Source organism: Physella acuta, unplaced genomic scaffold, assembly GCF_028476545.2.
Source record: "Physella acuta isolate Inbredline_101_S28 unplaced genomic scaffold, ASM2847654v3 ptg000173l, whole genome shotgun sequence".
NCBI classification, from domain to species: domain Eukaryota; kingdom Metazoa; phylum Mollusca; class Gastropoda; family Physidae; genus Physella; species Physella acuta.
The window spans coordinates 7501-23402 of NW_026731692.1; the positions used below are offsets into that span (position 1 = coordinate 7501).

Here is a 15902-nt window from a genome sequence, read left to right on the forward strand (position 1 = left end):
GTGTATGAGCCAGTCATACTTTCCTTTTTCCCTAGGAACAAGTCAAGAGGGAGTCGAGCCTCCCGTCCGAACAGCAACATGTGTGGCGAAAAGCCGGTTGTGGCATGGGGGGTGCAGTTGTATAGATATACCAACTCTGGGAGAAAATCAGGCCAACGTTTTTTCTGTTCAGGTTCTAGCGTACGCAGCAAATCATGCATGCTGCGGTTGAACAGCTCGCACTGTCCGTTTCCTTTCGGATTAAATGTGGTTGTCCTAGATTTGTTGATCCCGTAGTGGCTGCACAGTTGGTTAATTACTTCTGACTCGAAGGCCCTTCCTTGGTCAGAGTGTAATTGTCTTGGTATGCCATATTTGATGAACCAATGTTCTATTAAGACCTTTGCCACTGTTTTGGCAGTCTAATCTCGTGTGGGCACCGCCACAGTCCATTTGGTGAATACATCAGTCATTACCAACACATGTTCCGTCCCATCCGATGATTGTTCCAACGACGTAAAGTCCATAGCCACAATCTCTAGTGGTTTTGTCGCCAGTAAGTGTCCTGATGGCTGTCTCATTTTGACAACTGGCATTTTCGCATGCTGACACCTAACACAAGCCTTACAATGGCGTTTGACCTCCATCTCCATATTGGGCCAGTAGCACCGCCGTCGTAATATTTTGTGCGTCCTGTCCTGACCCTGGTGTCCTGCCCTGTCATGTGCCAACTTTAGCACTTCTTCTCGTAATTGTCCAGGCACCACCACCTGGTGTATTGTCCCATCAATTTGGTCATGAATTCTCCGCATGAGAACACCATCCTTTATACTGAGACGGTCCCACTGACTCAGTAGTTTCTTTGTTTCTCGACCAAACTGTTCTCTTTCCCTTCTTCTTGGGAATTTTTGTTCCTGGGCGTATTTCAATAGCGGCTGTAACCCGCTATCCGTTCTCTGGGCATCTCGTATCTCTTTATTATTAAGGCAATTAAAATCACTAATGTCCATATGTCCGGGCTCTGTGGAAATGTGCTCCACCCCGGTCTGTCCGTTCTGCCTCACTTGCACCCCGTGAGGGATCTCTGTTGACGCTCTGACCTCACATATTCCTGTCAGCGTTTCTTCCTCATCGCCCGGTCTCTCGTAAGGATTCCTTGATAAGGCGTCCGCATTGCCATTGGACCGCCCCGGGCGATATTTTATCTCCAGGTGAAAGAGTGCCAATTCTGCTGCCCATCGCTGTTCGATGGATCCCAACTTTGCTGTCTTTAGGTGACTCAAGGGGTTATTGTCAGTGTATACCACACATTTAGCACCTAATAGATAGTCCCTGAATTTTTCAGTCACAGCCCATTTTAATGTCAAAAGTTCCAGTTTCATGGCGCTGTAATTTGTCATGTTCTTCTCTGATTCCTTCAGAGCTCGACTGGCATACGCAATAACCCTGAAACCTTGCTTTTGTTGTTGTGATAGTACAGCTCCCAGACCTTTAGAGCTGGCGTCAATTTCTAGCCGAAATCGTTTGTCAAAGTCTGCGTATCCTAATATCGGCGCCTCTGTCAAAGCCTTTTTCAGTAGCTTAAACGAGTTCAGGCATTCCTCAGTCCATAATTCACCTATCAGTTGTGTTTTGCCTTTCTTTTTCTCCTTACTGTGTTTCTTTGTCATTTTGTTTACCAATTCATGCAACGGTGCGGCAATTTTTGCAAAACCAGGTACAAATTTTCTATAATAGGAAGCAAAGCCCAAGAATGATCTGACCTCTACCGTAGTTGTTGGCTGTTTCCATTCTTTAACCGCTGCAATTTTATCTGGGTCAGTGGCGATGCCATCCGACGAAATCACATAACCCAAAAAATGTACCGATTTCAGACCGAAGCAGCATTTGTCTGGGTTCAGCTTTACTCCTATCTCCCTAAGACGGAGAAACACTTGTTCTAATCTTTCTAGATGGTCCTCCCAAGTTTTTGAGTAAACTAGTATATCATCCAAGTACACCAACATTATTTGAAATAGAAAGTCACTCATAGCACTCTGCATTACTCGCTGGAATGTAGCAGGCGCATTAGTTAGACCAAACGGCATACGGGTCCACTCGTACAGTCCCAGTGGAGAAATAAATGCAGTCTTATGTTGATCGTTGGGGTGCATGGCCACTTGGTGGTAGCCGCTAGCCAAATCCAAGGTAGAAAAAAATCTTGCTCCCCCCAACGCATCAAGACATTCATCAATACGAGGCAAGGGGAATGCATCCCTTCTTGTGATATTGTTCAATTTCCGGTAATCACAACACAGTCTTATCTCCCCTGACTTCTTTTTTACCACTACTATCGGTGCCGCATACGGGCTCGTGCTGGTTGTAATAATTCCCTTTTTTAGTAGATCGTTCAGGTGTGCTTTCACCGCAGAGTAGTGGCTTGGTGGTAATCTTCGATAAGGTTGCGCCACCGGCTTGTCTTGTAGTAAGGGTATCTGGTGTTTTATTACTTCCGTGTGACCCAAATCACCCTCGTACGAGGCAAATATATCCCTGTACTTATTCAGCAATTCATTTAGTTTTGGGTCCTCAGTTTCCGGGAATGTATATGATCGGCCATCCTCTTTCTTCACCTCGGCCGTCACATTGACCGACCTAATTGTTACTTCATTACTGCTGGTATTGCTCAGTTCGATGCACTGTGCCGAACTTTGTACCTCGACGTTCTGTGGTACTCCTACCAGAGTGTTAGGCGGTATAAAAATTTCCTCATCCAAAACATTTGCCACTAATCCTTGAACTAGTCCATTTTCCGCTGATGTGTATGTCCGCAGTAACACGACGCCTGCCCTCAATGCGGCGCCACATGGTTCTATCATCACATCACCATTCACGCTTCTATCACCAATTTGTAATGTGATTGCCTTGACCGTGTTTGCCGGGACTGATATCCTTCCTCTGGTCTTGGCAAACCTGGCCAACTTGGATCCCCGACCTGGTGTGGTCGATCCGACAATATTTGTAAGAAATTCTGGCAACTGGCCAAGAATATTCATGCCCAACAGGCAAGGTATATTTGACACATTTGTCTCTAGGTTGTGTTTCGTAACGAACACCCCAACCTGCTTCAACCTATGTCCCGCCACCACGACATCCGCTAGAAAATAACCACAGTATGGAATGGTTAGTCCATTAGCTGCCGTCAGGCGCATGCATGTGTCAGACCTCAACCTATGGTCTTTTCCTTTCATCCATTTGGTGTAAAAATTTTCCGTAATTGTCGTCACCTGGGAGCCTGTATCCACAATTGCCTTCACCGCGATGTCCCCGATCGTAATCACCATTTCGGGACAGACTCCCATCATTTTGTTTCTTGGGCCATAACCTCGCCCCTCTGTAGCCTGGCCCTGCCTTACAGAGGACGACCGTTTCCCTGACAGTACCGTGCCATATGTCCGGGTTGTGAGCAGGACCAGCAAATTGGTCGACCGTCAGCCGTCCACCGGAGCGATGGACCGGCGGGTCGCGGCCGTCCAACCCGTCCCTGTTTTGTCCCGTTTTTGCCCTGATTCTCAGCTGTTGACCTGCTTTCCAACCTCTCCAATCGTTGGTCAACCTTATCCAGGTGGGCCAACAGTTGAGCCATCATGGTTTCCATCGTGCCGGTCCCTGTGGTTGGGGATTGTTTCTGTTCCGGCACAGAGACTTTGTCTACCGAACAGTTCGATTGGTCCTCATCCTCGGACCTGCGGATCGCTGAGTTCCTGACCTGAAGGAAGGTCAACTGCGGGTCTTTGTAGACCTCTTCTTTCAACTTTCTCCTTAAGATCGGGGTTGCTAGCCCCTCAATGAAATGGTCCCTCAGTAGGCGCACATCAATGTCAGGTGTTTTGCCCTTTACCGAATCAAAGGCCCTGTTCATTCGGTGTGAATACTCCATCACACTCTCCGCCATTCTCTGCTTTAAGCCTACGAACCCCGATAGCAGTTGCGATCCCGACCGTCTCTCCCCAAAGGTCTCCATAATTAGATCCAGCACCTTATCTGGATCTGATTGGATGGTTTTATCGTGGCATTTGACCTCTGCCCTAACCATCTCTCCTATACTGCCCATTAGCAGTCTTAATCTTTCCTCTGGTGACATGTATCTCGAGGCCCAGGCAGCCCTGACCTCTTCACTGAACCTGTTGGTTAAGGTTGGATCACCGTCCCCGTAAAATTTGTTAATGTGGGACTCTCTGGGCAGGACCACAATATGGGTCTGCTTCTCGTCCAGAGTAGACATTATAATTCTTATTCCTTGAGTAAAAAAAAGAAAAGACCTTTCTTACCGTGTGTGTATGAAAAATTTTCCTCGTTCCTCAATTTTCACTGTTCCTGAATGTCCGAATTCACACACACACTAAACACAGTTATGAACTGGATCTAGGTTGACTATGGGTGCCCTAGCGGCTGGTCTAGTTGGATTCTCCCTGTCCGCAGCGCCAAATGTAACGAGTCTATTTGCCTGTAGTGCCAAATGTTAACGAGTCTAATTGAATCTTCTGCTCGACAACGCCAAATGTTACCGAGTCTAACCACTCATTCTACACAACATCGACCACAGTATAGATACTCGAAGATGCAGGTTCACTATTGATCCTTTTATTACATGAATCAAAGAAATGCTTCACAATAATATATTGAATCAAAAGAAATGCTTCACAATAATAGTCTGAATCAACTGACCCCCAACAGTCCTCACTAGTCTTCACATAACTGAATGCACATGTCTATCGTCCTTCTTAACACAATACGGCTAACCCGTTCAATAACCAACTTGATACTGCCACACTTCTACTGACTGACTGATCTCACTCGATCTCCGTTCTGTCTCCAACTCTGTCTCCAACTCCGTCTCCAACTCCCCTTCTGCGCTTTCTACCAGTCCTATATATTCCTCGTATTCGTAATCGGATTCGTAATCGTAATCGTAATCGTAATCGTAATCGATTCTAATCGTTGCATCAGAATGTTAATTACGCCGCTTCTGTCGTACAGTCCGATTAATAAAACATCTGCATCCTGTCACATCAAAGTTGACAGACCGTATTGCGTTCTTATCGTATCGCTTCCCAAAATACTACGCCTTGGCTTTCTGATCGTTATCAGCCAACACCTGCGTTATTACATCAGTCATGTCAAAGTTGACAGCGCTGTACTGCGTTCTTATGTCTCTGGTAACTTCCCCTAGTTACATATATATATATATATATATATATATATATATATATATATATATATATATATAATCAGGGGTCTGAACTGATCAAGAAGAGCCATAACAGAACAGGAAATCTGCTGGTACCAAACTCTAACTACTGCAGACTGCATGAATGGATGGATCCCATTCTAGACACCATGTTGCAGGAACAAAAACAGGTCAGAATTTAATTAACTGATTCAGTGATTGCTGTCGATTAAAAGGTCAAATGTTACGGTGTAAGGTTGTTTTTTTTTGGTAATTTTAAGTAAGAAATTTTAATCAATACGAGAAGTACTGCCCATTGAAGGGTAGATAGTTATTAATTATTATCATATCTGAATTTGTGTTATTTGTCTATGATTATTAGTTTCTAACGAGCCGACCCGCTGCGTATCATACGCCGCTATTTAGTTGTTGTTTTTTTTTCTACTTTTCAGTAATTTATAATTTGTGAATTCGACAGTACCAATGCTGTCACTGAAAATATTTGCTTAAAAACACTAAACCTCCCCCCACGTGAAAGCAGCCTCCTCTTAGTTACCTCCTCTAAGTTTAAAATCGTTTCAAACTAAATTATCTGCCCCTAATAGCCGTCACCAAACCCGTCTCTATGATTGTAAAATGTAAACAGCGTGACCACAACTCACCAGACAATGTGGGGGTGGGGTGGGGGTGGTAGTGATAGTGATAGAGAGAAAGAGAGGGACTGCAAGGAGGCGCTTGCAGCTTGTTTTCTAACGGCTCCCAGAAGAGAATTATATATATAGATTATATTGACAACAAAACTAGTAATACTATCCACACTCCATAAAACTGCCCTACATCATTGGGGTCGTCCATAAATGACGTCACACTCGTAGGGGGGAGGGGGGTCCGTAATTTTGTGACGGTGTGTGATGAGGTGAGGGGGGGGGGGCGGTTAGATGGTGTGACGTCACACTTTTGCATTATAAAAAAGCAATGTTAGAAAACGAGTTTTAGCCGTTATTTCGCGTTTTAGAAAACTGTTTTAATAAATTGTAATAGGAATTGATCAAAATGCTCAATATTGACAGAGTTCTGATAAGATTTTGGAAAAATATCGATGTTTTAAAAAAAATTCAACAGCAATTTTGAGGGGGGGGGGGGGTTGTAGGCTGAGGTGTGACGTCATTTTAGGGGGGGGGGTCTGGCTTTTTGTGACGACGTGTGACGGAGGGGAGGGGGGAGGTAAAAATCGTCAAAAATAGCGTGACGTCATTTATGGACGACCCCTATTCACACCACCATAAAACTGCCCTATCCACACCACCATAAAACTACCCTATTCACACCACCATAAAACTGCCCTATCCACACCACCATAAAACTACCCTATTCACACCACCATAAAACTGCCCTATCCACACCACCATAAAACTACCCTATTCACACCACCATAAAACTACCCTATTCACACCACCATAAAACTGCCCTATCCACACCACCATAAAACTGCCCTATCCACACCACCATAAAACGAGTTGCCTTATCCACACCACCATAAAACTGTCCTATCCACATCACCATAAAACTGCCCTATCCACACCACCATAAAACGAGTTGCCCTATACACACCACAAACTGCCCTATCCACACCACCATAAAACGAGTTGCCCTATACACACCACAAACTGCCCTATCCACCATATCCACAATAGGGCACCGAGTGGACACCATCTAAACTGATCTGGAGATTGGGCAAGGAGGTCAACAACCCCGAGTCCATCTACTACTGGGCCTACAGAAACAAGATTCCGGTCTTCTGCCCGGCCATAACGGACGGTGCCATTGGTGACGTCCTGTACTTCCACAGACACAAACACCCGGGCTACAGCCTCAAACTGGACCTGGTGGCGGACGTGCAAGAAGTCAACGACATCGCGCTGTTTTCATTTAACACAGGTCAGTGGCCGAGGGTTCAACACAGGTCAGTTACCGATAATCCATTTTAAAAATTAGTTTGTGTGTTAAATTCATTTTTAAAAAAATGCTCGTTTTGCTTGTTAAGTGATGTATATTCTGATCTACGTGATAAATATATGGGATCATTATGGGTTTTCGATCCCAAGTGTGTTATCCTTTTTTGCCATGTTCCATGATTAAGTTTTGTTTAAAAAATATAAAATAAACATAGCGGCGTCGCTAGGTGGTACGGTGGGGGTGCTACACCCCAGGTGGTATTTTTAAAGATATGATTAGCTCCATGTATTTATGAAATTAGGAGCTCTCCAAAAGCCACATTTCGTAATATATACACTTTTTTTTATCTACGTAAGTTGATCACTCTGTTATTATATGTAATGAAATTAACTGTTACATAATAGTTGGATAATTATATTTTTGTCGCAGGTGTGATTATACTTGGCGGTGGTGTCATCAAGCACCACATCCTAAACGCCAACATTTTCCGATGCGGCACTGACTTCTGTGTTTACGTCAACACCGGAAACGAGTTTGACGGCAGCGACGCAGGCGCCAGCCCAGACGAGGCTGTCTCATGGGGGAAAATCAGCACATCATGCAAGCCCGTGAAGGTATTTGACAATAGTGGTTCCACCCAGAGGCGTAGCGGGGGGCGGGGGGGGGGGGGGTACATATGTCCCTTGACCCTAGTGGGCGCCAAAATGGGCTGGGAAAAAAATTAAAGCTCATTTTAGCTGCAGTTTTGCATTATAAATATAAAAAAAAATATATGAGGGGTGGGGGCGCCAAATTGAAAGTTTGTCCCGGAGGGTGGGGGGGGGGGCGCCAAATTGAAAGTTCCACTGCGCCTTTACCCCTCTATGACATCATTGAGTTCCTAAGGCAGTGGTTCTAGATCTGGGTTCAATCAAACCCCAGGGGTTATTCTCAGGGGTTTGACGGAGGTCAAGACTCACACCCGACTCATGATTCTCAATCCGATTTTGTCTGTGCGAGCGATACAACTGTTAACAAGGTTCGGTGAATGCGCATATGAAACTGGTGGAGCTCGGTACCTCCAAAAAGGTTAGAAACCACTGTCTCGAGGGATTTATATTTTAAGTTTTATTGCGAAAGTACAATTTCTCAACAACAAAAATAATAACCTACAATCTTAAATCAATGTGTTGATTCGGCGCAATATAGAACTCTCACTCCAGCGATCTGAATACAAACTTCTCTCGATAGTCTGAGGTAAAACAACTGATGATAGGGATAAAGTTATTTTCCTAGATTGAAAGGTTTACTTTGTGAATGACGCATGATGTCAGGTAATAATCCAGCGATGTTGCATCAAAAAGAAGTATCGTGTCACTCGAGATTACGACGCAACAGATGCTTGACTTAGTTGTAGCGCACTTTACGTTTTCAGGTGCAATTAAAAAAAGTAATACGTGTGAATGATCTTTGTGTTCTTCATTAATGTATTACTTCACTTGAATAATTTATGCAAATTAGACACTTGAGTATATTTTATCCGTATAATTAAATGTAAATTAAATTAAGTGTAACGATATAGTTAGGGGTGGGATGGGATTATAATTTTACACTAAGTCACGTGGCTGATTACAGACTGGTAGAATCCTAAATAAGTGTATCACACTATGTTTCTTCTCCTGCCCCCTCCCCAATATACTTTACCATTATATTTTTTTTTAAATTATGTTTTTTTAGTATGAGCATCCAAACATACACATATTCACGTACACGTCTCTCTACACGATACGCGTCTTCACGTTCACACCACACCACACAATACACATATCCATGTACACTTCTCTAGGTGATACACACATGCATGTACACTTCACACCACACAATACTCATATCCATGTACACTTATCTCTGCTCGATACACATTTTCATGTACACATCACATTACATAATAAACATCTCAATGTATACATTACACCACACATTGCACATAACCATGTACACATCTTTGTGTACACATCACAACACACAAGACTCATATCAATGTGCACATCGATATTCATGAAACACATCTACATGTACACATACCACACAATGAACATCTCAATGTAGGCCTACACATCATACCACACAATGAACATCTCAATGTACACATCATACCACACAATGAACATCTCAATGTACACAACATACCACACATTGAACATCTCAATGTACACATCATACCACCCAATGAACATCTCAATGTACACATCATACCACACAATGAACATCTAAATGTACACATCATACCACCCAATGAACATCTCAATGTACACATCATACCACCCAATGAACATCTCAATGTACACATCATACCACACAATGAACATCTAAATGTACACATCATACCACCCAATGAACATCTCAATGTACACATCATACCACACAATGAACATCTAAATGTACACATCATACCACCCAATGAACATCTCAATGTACACACCATACTACACAATGAACATCTCAATGCACACATCATACCACACAATGAACATCTCAATGTACACACCATACGACACAATGAACATCTCAATGTACACATCATACCACACAATGAACATCTCAATGTACACACCATACCACACAATGAACATCTCAATGTACACACCATACCACACAATGAACATCTCAATGTACACACCATACCACACAATGAACATCTCAATGTACACATCATACCACACAATGAACATCTCAATGTACACACCATACCACACAATGAACATCTCAATGTACACACCATACCACACAATGAACATCTCAATGTACACACCATACCACACAATGAACATCTCAATGTACACACCATACCACACAATGAACATCTCAATGTACACATCATACCACACAATGAACATCTCAATGTACACATCATACCACACAATGAACATCTTAATGTACACATCACATCAAACTAAAAGATGTGTCATTTCAGCAGTAGCGACTCACGAGAAAGACTTAAAAGGTTAGAGTTAGGCGTCCCTGAACTTTAGTAGATCTAAAATGTACTAAAGCCACTAATTTGAGCTACTTTATTCAACAATATTGTTATTGTGATCCATTTGTCACGGGATGCCCCAAAACCTAGAGGTTCTTAATATTGTATAATAGCTTTAAAAAAATATACAGTCACTATGTTGCAGTAGTCTCGCCGACCCCCCCCCCCCCCCCAATTATTTAATACGAGCCGGCCCGCGGCATCACATACGCCGCTATTTAGTTGTTATTTTTTCTACTTTTCAGTAATTCATAATTTGTGAATTCGACAGTACCAACGCTGCCACTGTAAATATTTCTTTAAAACACTATAAGTAGCTCGTTAAGGACCATAACACACCCCCTTCCTTCCCCCCCCCCCCCCCCCACGTTTAAAATCGTTGGCTCTGCTTGTCAACATTTAGAGTGAACACAGCTCACTAAAACCATGTAGGGGTGGGGAGGTAGGGAGTGCGTTTGCAGCTTGTTTTCTAGCGGCTCCCAGAAGAGAATTATATATATAGATCCCTTGCTGAACTTACTGAATGAAAATATTGGTTACGAGCCGACCCGCGGCGTATCATACGCCGCTATTTAGTTGTTATTTTTTCTACTTTTCAGTAATTCATAATTTGTGAATTCGACTGTACCAATGCTGCCACTGAAAATATGTGCTTTAAAACACTAACCCCCCCCCCCCCCCCCCCCCGTGAAAGCAGCCTCCTCTTAGTTACCTCCCCTAAGTTTAAAATCGTTTCAAACTAAATTATCTGCCCCTAATAGCAGCCACCAAACCCGGCTGTATGATCGTAAAATGTAAACATTTAGAGTGAACTACAACTCACCAGACCATGTAGGGGTGGGGGTGGGGGTGGGGGGGGGGGTAGGGGGGGGGGGTAGCGATAGAGAGGAAGAGAGGGGTCTGTAAATGCGCGCTTGCAGCTTGTTTTCTAATGTCTCCCAGAAGAGAATTATATATATAATTTGGTTATTACTGTAACAGTCACCTTAAAAAGATGTCTTTAATTTTCAGATTGTTGCAGACGCCACGCTAATCTTTCCTGTTCTGGTGGGTCAAACGTTTGCTAAACGACAGGCGGAGTTCTCTGCTCTTGGCAAGGGTCACAGCTAGCCTATGTATAGACCATTGTTTACCTATCCTATGCCTTCTTGTGATATTTCAGATTTTTATCTTTTTTAAATTTAATTACAAAATGTTATTTATTATGATTATGTATACATGTTTAATATCGCACCCACACACTGGGTTTTTTGGGGAAATTTACTGGTGTTTTTTCTCTTTTATATGCTTTTGATTTTATGGTATGAACATTTCAATACAAAATTTACAATAGTATTCATATATCTACTACAGTGATTTTTTAATTTAAATTTTGTTGTATGATAAAAATAAAATAAAAAAAAAGCAACTTTTTTGTGCCCTACTAACATCACGGTCGTATGGTAGAGAGTTCGACTGCTATCTCAAAAGTCTATAGTTCGGATCCCGGTCTTGAGGCCGTAAGACGTCCCTGAGTCCACCCAACTGAGACGGGTACCTGGCTCACGTATGCTGACCACACTATCCCTTTATATGCCGTGGTCACTGACACAGGTGAACTCTTCTTCAACTGCCAAAAGGTCCGTAACACCGCTTTTACACTTGCGACATGTATATTGGTCGACATGTATATTGGTTCATGACAACATGCCCTTTATAGTTGGTTAGTTCACCTCCTGGGACATAGGTCGCTGTCAAGAGCTTTTCATGCGCCTCTGTCCTGGGCTAGTCTCTCCAACTGTCCCCAGGTGTATCCAGGCTAGTCTCTCCAACTGTACCCAGGGTGTATCCAGGCTAGTCTCTCCAACTGTCCCCAGGTGTATCCAGGCTAGTCTCTCCAACTGTCCCCAGGTGTATCCAGCCTAGTCTCTCCAACTTTACCCAGGTGTATCCAGGCTAGTCTCTCCAATTGTCCCCAGGTGTATCCAGACTAGTCTCTTCAACTGTCCCCAGGTGTATCCAGGCTAGTCTCTCCAACTGTCCCCAGGTGTATCCAAGCTAGTCTCTCCAACTGTCCCCAGGTGTATCCAGGCTAGTCTCTCCAACTGTCCCCATGTGTATCCAGACTAGTCTCTCCAACTGTCCCAGGTGTATCCAGGCTAGTCTCTCCAACTGTCCCCAGGTGTATCCAGACTAGTCTCTCCAACTGTCCCCAGGTGTATCCAGACTAGTCTCTCCAACTGTCCCTAGGTGTATCCAGACTAGTCTCTCCAACTGTCCCCAGGTGTGTCCAGGCTAGTCTCTCCAACTGTCCCCAGGTGTGTCCAGGCTAGTCTCTCCAACTGTCCCCAGGTGTGTCCAGGCTAGTCTCTCCAACTGTCTCCAGACTAGTCTCTCCAACTGTCCCCAGGTGTATCCAATCTTCTTGGTGTCTTCTTCCAGGCCACGTCTCCCTTGGTAGGCTTCTTGTCCTTTTGCTCTGCGCATTCCCTTGTAGTATAGCCCAAGAAAACACAGAGCATGTCTCACAAGACTGCCAATTGTACAAAATGACGCGGTCTCAGCTGTACCCCCTAAACATAGCACTCAGTAAAAAAAAATTGTATGGAGAGACAACTGTGTTGGTTTTGCTGTACGATTCCTCCATTACAGTCATATTAAGAACGAAGAAAAAAAAAACAAATCATTATTGAAAGAGAAAAGAAACGTTGACAGATAATTTTTTAAATGATCAAGGTAACTGATGACTTTTGAATTACTATATGGCAGAAACGAGTGTGTTAATATTTTTTTAGGGGGAACAATTTTAAAGGTATAAATTGAAGGTAAATTAATACAGATTATCTCTCTTTGTGATACGTATGGGAAGTCATGCGAAACGACATAGCTCACGGGTTCCCAACCTGGGGGTCGCGACCCCCTTGGGGGTCGCGGAGGTCTTTCTGGGGGGTCGCCAACGGGTATTCTAAACCTTAGTAATTTGAAACAAAACATAAATATTTAGAAGAATTTTTGAAATTCGGCTTCATTAACATCACTGGAAATGTAATAGAGAAGGAACAAAGCGCACTGTACAAAGTTGTTCTCAGTCACGAATCTATGAAATCTTCAAAACTAAAACGCCATTTGAGACGAGTCATTCGGAACACACCAAAAATATATGGAGTTCTTTCGTCGGTAAGAAGCTAGTTGCAAACGCAAAAGACTTGATCGAACAGGAATTTTTCACCAGCATTAGTGCAAGCATCAAATGAAGTCGCGATAGAAAATGCCAAGCAAAAAAAAAAAAAACAATTGGAGAAAATCTCATCAAATGCTGCATGGACGTAGATGTTAAATAACACATTGTTATCGAAATTAAGCTTTCACCATTGTTTGCTTTTCAAGTTGATAAATCAACAGACGTGAGTTCGTGTTCGCAGTTGCTGGTCTGTGTCTATATTCATGCGGATGATAGCAAAGAAGAGTTGCTCTTTTGTGAAGATAGCATGGAGAAAATAAATACCTTTTTTGAAACTGGATGATTAAAATGGGTTAGAACGGCTGTGGGGGTTTGTACGGATAGTGCGCCATCTATGTTTAGCTCAAAATCGGGCTTTCAGAAAACAGAAAAGATTTAGCTCCCTAACCACTGCCCTAACCAATCGACATCAAGAGTCCATTGCTAGTATAAGTCGTAAATGATATAAAATCTGGAGCCTTCAAAGAACTGAGCAAAAACATTAATATAGATCACGAGATTCTGCTCTTCTACACTACAGTACGCTGGCTGTCAAACCAAATGTTGTAAATTGTGTTTTTGAATTGAAATCTGAAATCAAATTGTTCTTGGAAGTGCAAAGGAAACAAGAGTTTTTGGTATACTTAAAACGACATAGAGTGGTTGGAGAGAGTATCATACCTAGCAGATGTGTTCGAACATCAAGATAAGCTTAACCTTAAGCTTCAGGAAAAATGAACGAATATTATAACTTTCCAAGATAATCTCGGGGCATTTTTATCAAAGCTGCAAAATTGGTAAAGAAAATAAATCTTGGAAATATTGTAAATTTGAGAAATTCTGCCGTGTGGTAATGAATCTGATTGTGAGATAATTAAAATTTTGAAAGAAGCGATTTCTGGGCATCTAGAATCTCTTGAAAACGAACTGCATCGCTATTTCTCTGAGCTGAAAAAAGAAGAATCTGCATTTACGCATTACTCATTCTCTTCTTCCCTTGATGTTGCCAGTATTCCCGATGAATTACAAGATGAATTTTTTTATTTACAGAATGATTCCGAGTAAGATGAAAAACTGCAGACACAATTTTGGTGTAGTATTCACCATTCATACCCAAACGTAAAATTGATTGACTTTTCGAGAATATATTTTCAACACTGTTCTTCGATTAAAAACAAAATTAAGATATTAAAATGACATAGGTTGGCGTTAACAAAGGTTTAGTGAATAGTATGCAATTTTACTCATGCTATTAAAATAGTTATCAAGAGTAGTTCATATTGAAAGTCTACTAGAAAATCTTATTTTAGTGCGTATTGATTTCCATACTAATTTCGGCTTTTTAATTCTATGGGGGTCGCGGGTCACTTACTTTTTATAAAAGGGGGTCGCCACTCGAAAAAGGTTGGGAACCACTGACATAGCTTGTCGAACAAATAGGGGAGGTAATAAAAGAATAGTCAATTTCCTAAAGAGGGATAGCCTCTAGAAGCACTTCAACAGCCCCCCCCTCCCAAAAAAATTAGATTTAAATAGTAATTATATACTACTTTAACCACTTTTTGCCAACAGTCCTCCCCCCCCCCCCCCCCTCCAGATAGATAAAAATGTCTGAACGAAACTGGATTGATGATGCACACATTCAACTAAACGGACATTCCTATACTGGTACCACACAATAGGATGATTATTTTATTACGCCCCTACCTCAATATACATAACTCACTTGTTTACTAGCACTTATATGCGACATATTTATCAATCCTTCAATGAATTAAGAAGGAGCATCAACATTGTATTTTTTTTCTCAATAAAAATGGTCTACTATTGGTTGATGATTTAAACTTAAATAAAACTTAAATATCCTGACTGTATTTCCTTGATGTCTTTCAATAAAATAATAAGCAGCAGTACACTAAAAACTTAATAAACAACACAATAACTTAGCAACACAAAAACAAACAACTTTTAAACTCAGGTTATCTTTATAACAAATTGTAATGAAAAAAAAAATGTAATTATTCAATTTGCTTAAAAGAATTGAAATCTGTCTAACAACATAATCACAGCAATGGTTTCAAGATCAGCAATCAATGAAATATAAACAATATCAAAATAATACCAGTTCAATAAACATAGCGTAAAAAGAAATTAAAATACATTCTTTTTTTTTTTTTACAAAATCATCAAACAAACTATTAATAATTTATTATGTGTAGGACTTTTGATTATTTTCTCCTAAATGTATTTCAGTAAAAATTATACTAAATTTAAAGGGAATATCTAAGGTATTAAATGAATCAAAGTAATCATTAAACTAAACTAGGGGTCGGCAACCTTTTGAAGCGGAAGAGCCAAAAGTTACAATTTTCAAAATTTTCCTGGTTTTAAAGAGCCACTAACAATTTTTTGTTTCAAGTACTTTATTTTTTTATTAAGATTATTAGTATTTGTTCAAGGAGCTGGAGAGCAGCATCTTGACATCAAAATAGCCGCATGCGGCTCGCGAGCCGCAGGTTGCCGACCCCTGAACTAAACTAAAA

General features: G+C 41.7%; 1 protein-coding gene across 1 annotated transcript in view; it reads left to right on the forward strand.

Moving 5' to 3' along the window:
* Positions 1–11529, forward strand: part of LOC131936248 (deoxyhypusine synthase) — a gene marked incomplete at its 5' end in the record, with an annotated part of 16304 nt that extends 4775 nt beyond the window's left edge. Inside the window, 4 exon segments of the mRNA XM_059293159.1 lie at positions 5254–5379; positions 6883–7126; positions 7574–7758; positions 11172–11529. Coding sequence (XP_059149142.1) covers positions 5254–5379; positions 6883–7126; positions 7574–7758; positions 11172–11270 — 654 coding nt within the window.
* Between the last annotated feature and the right edge of the window lie 4373 nt (positions 11530–15902).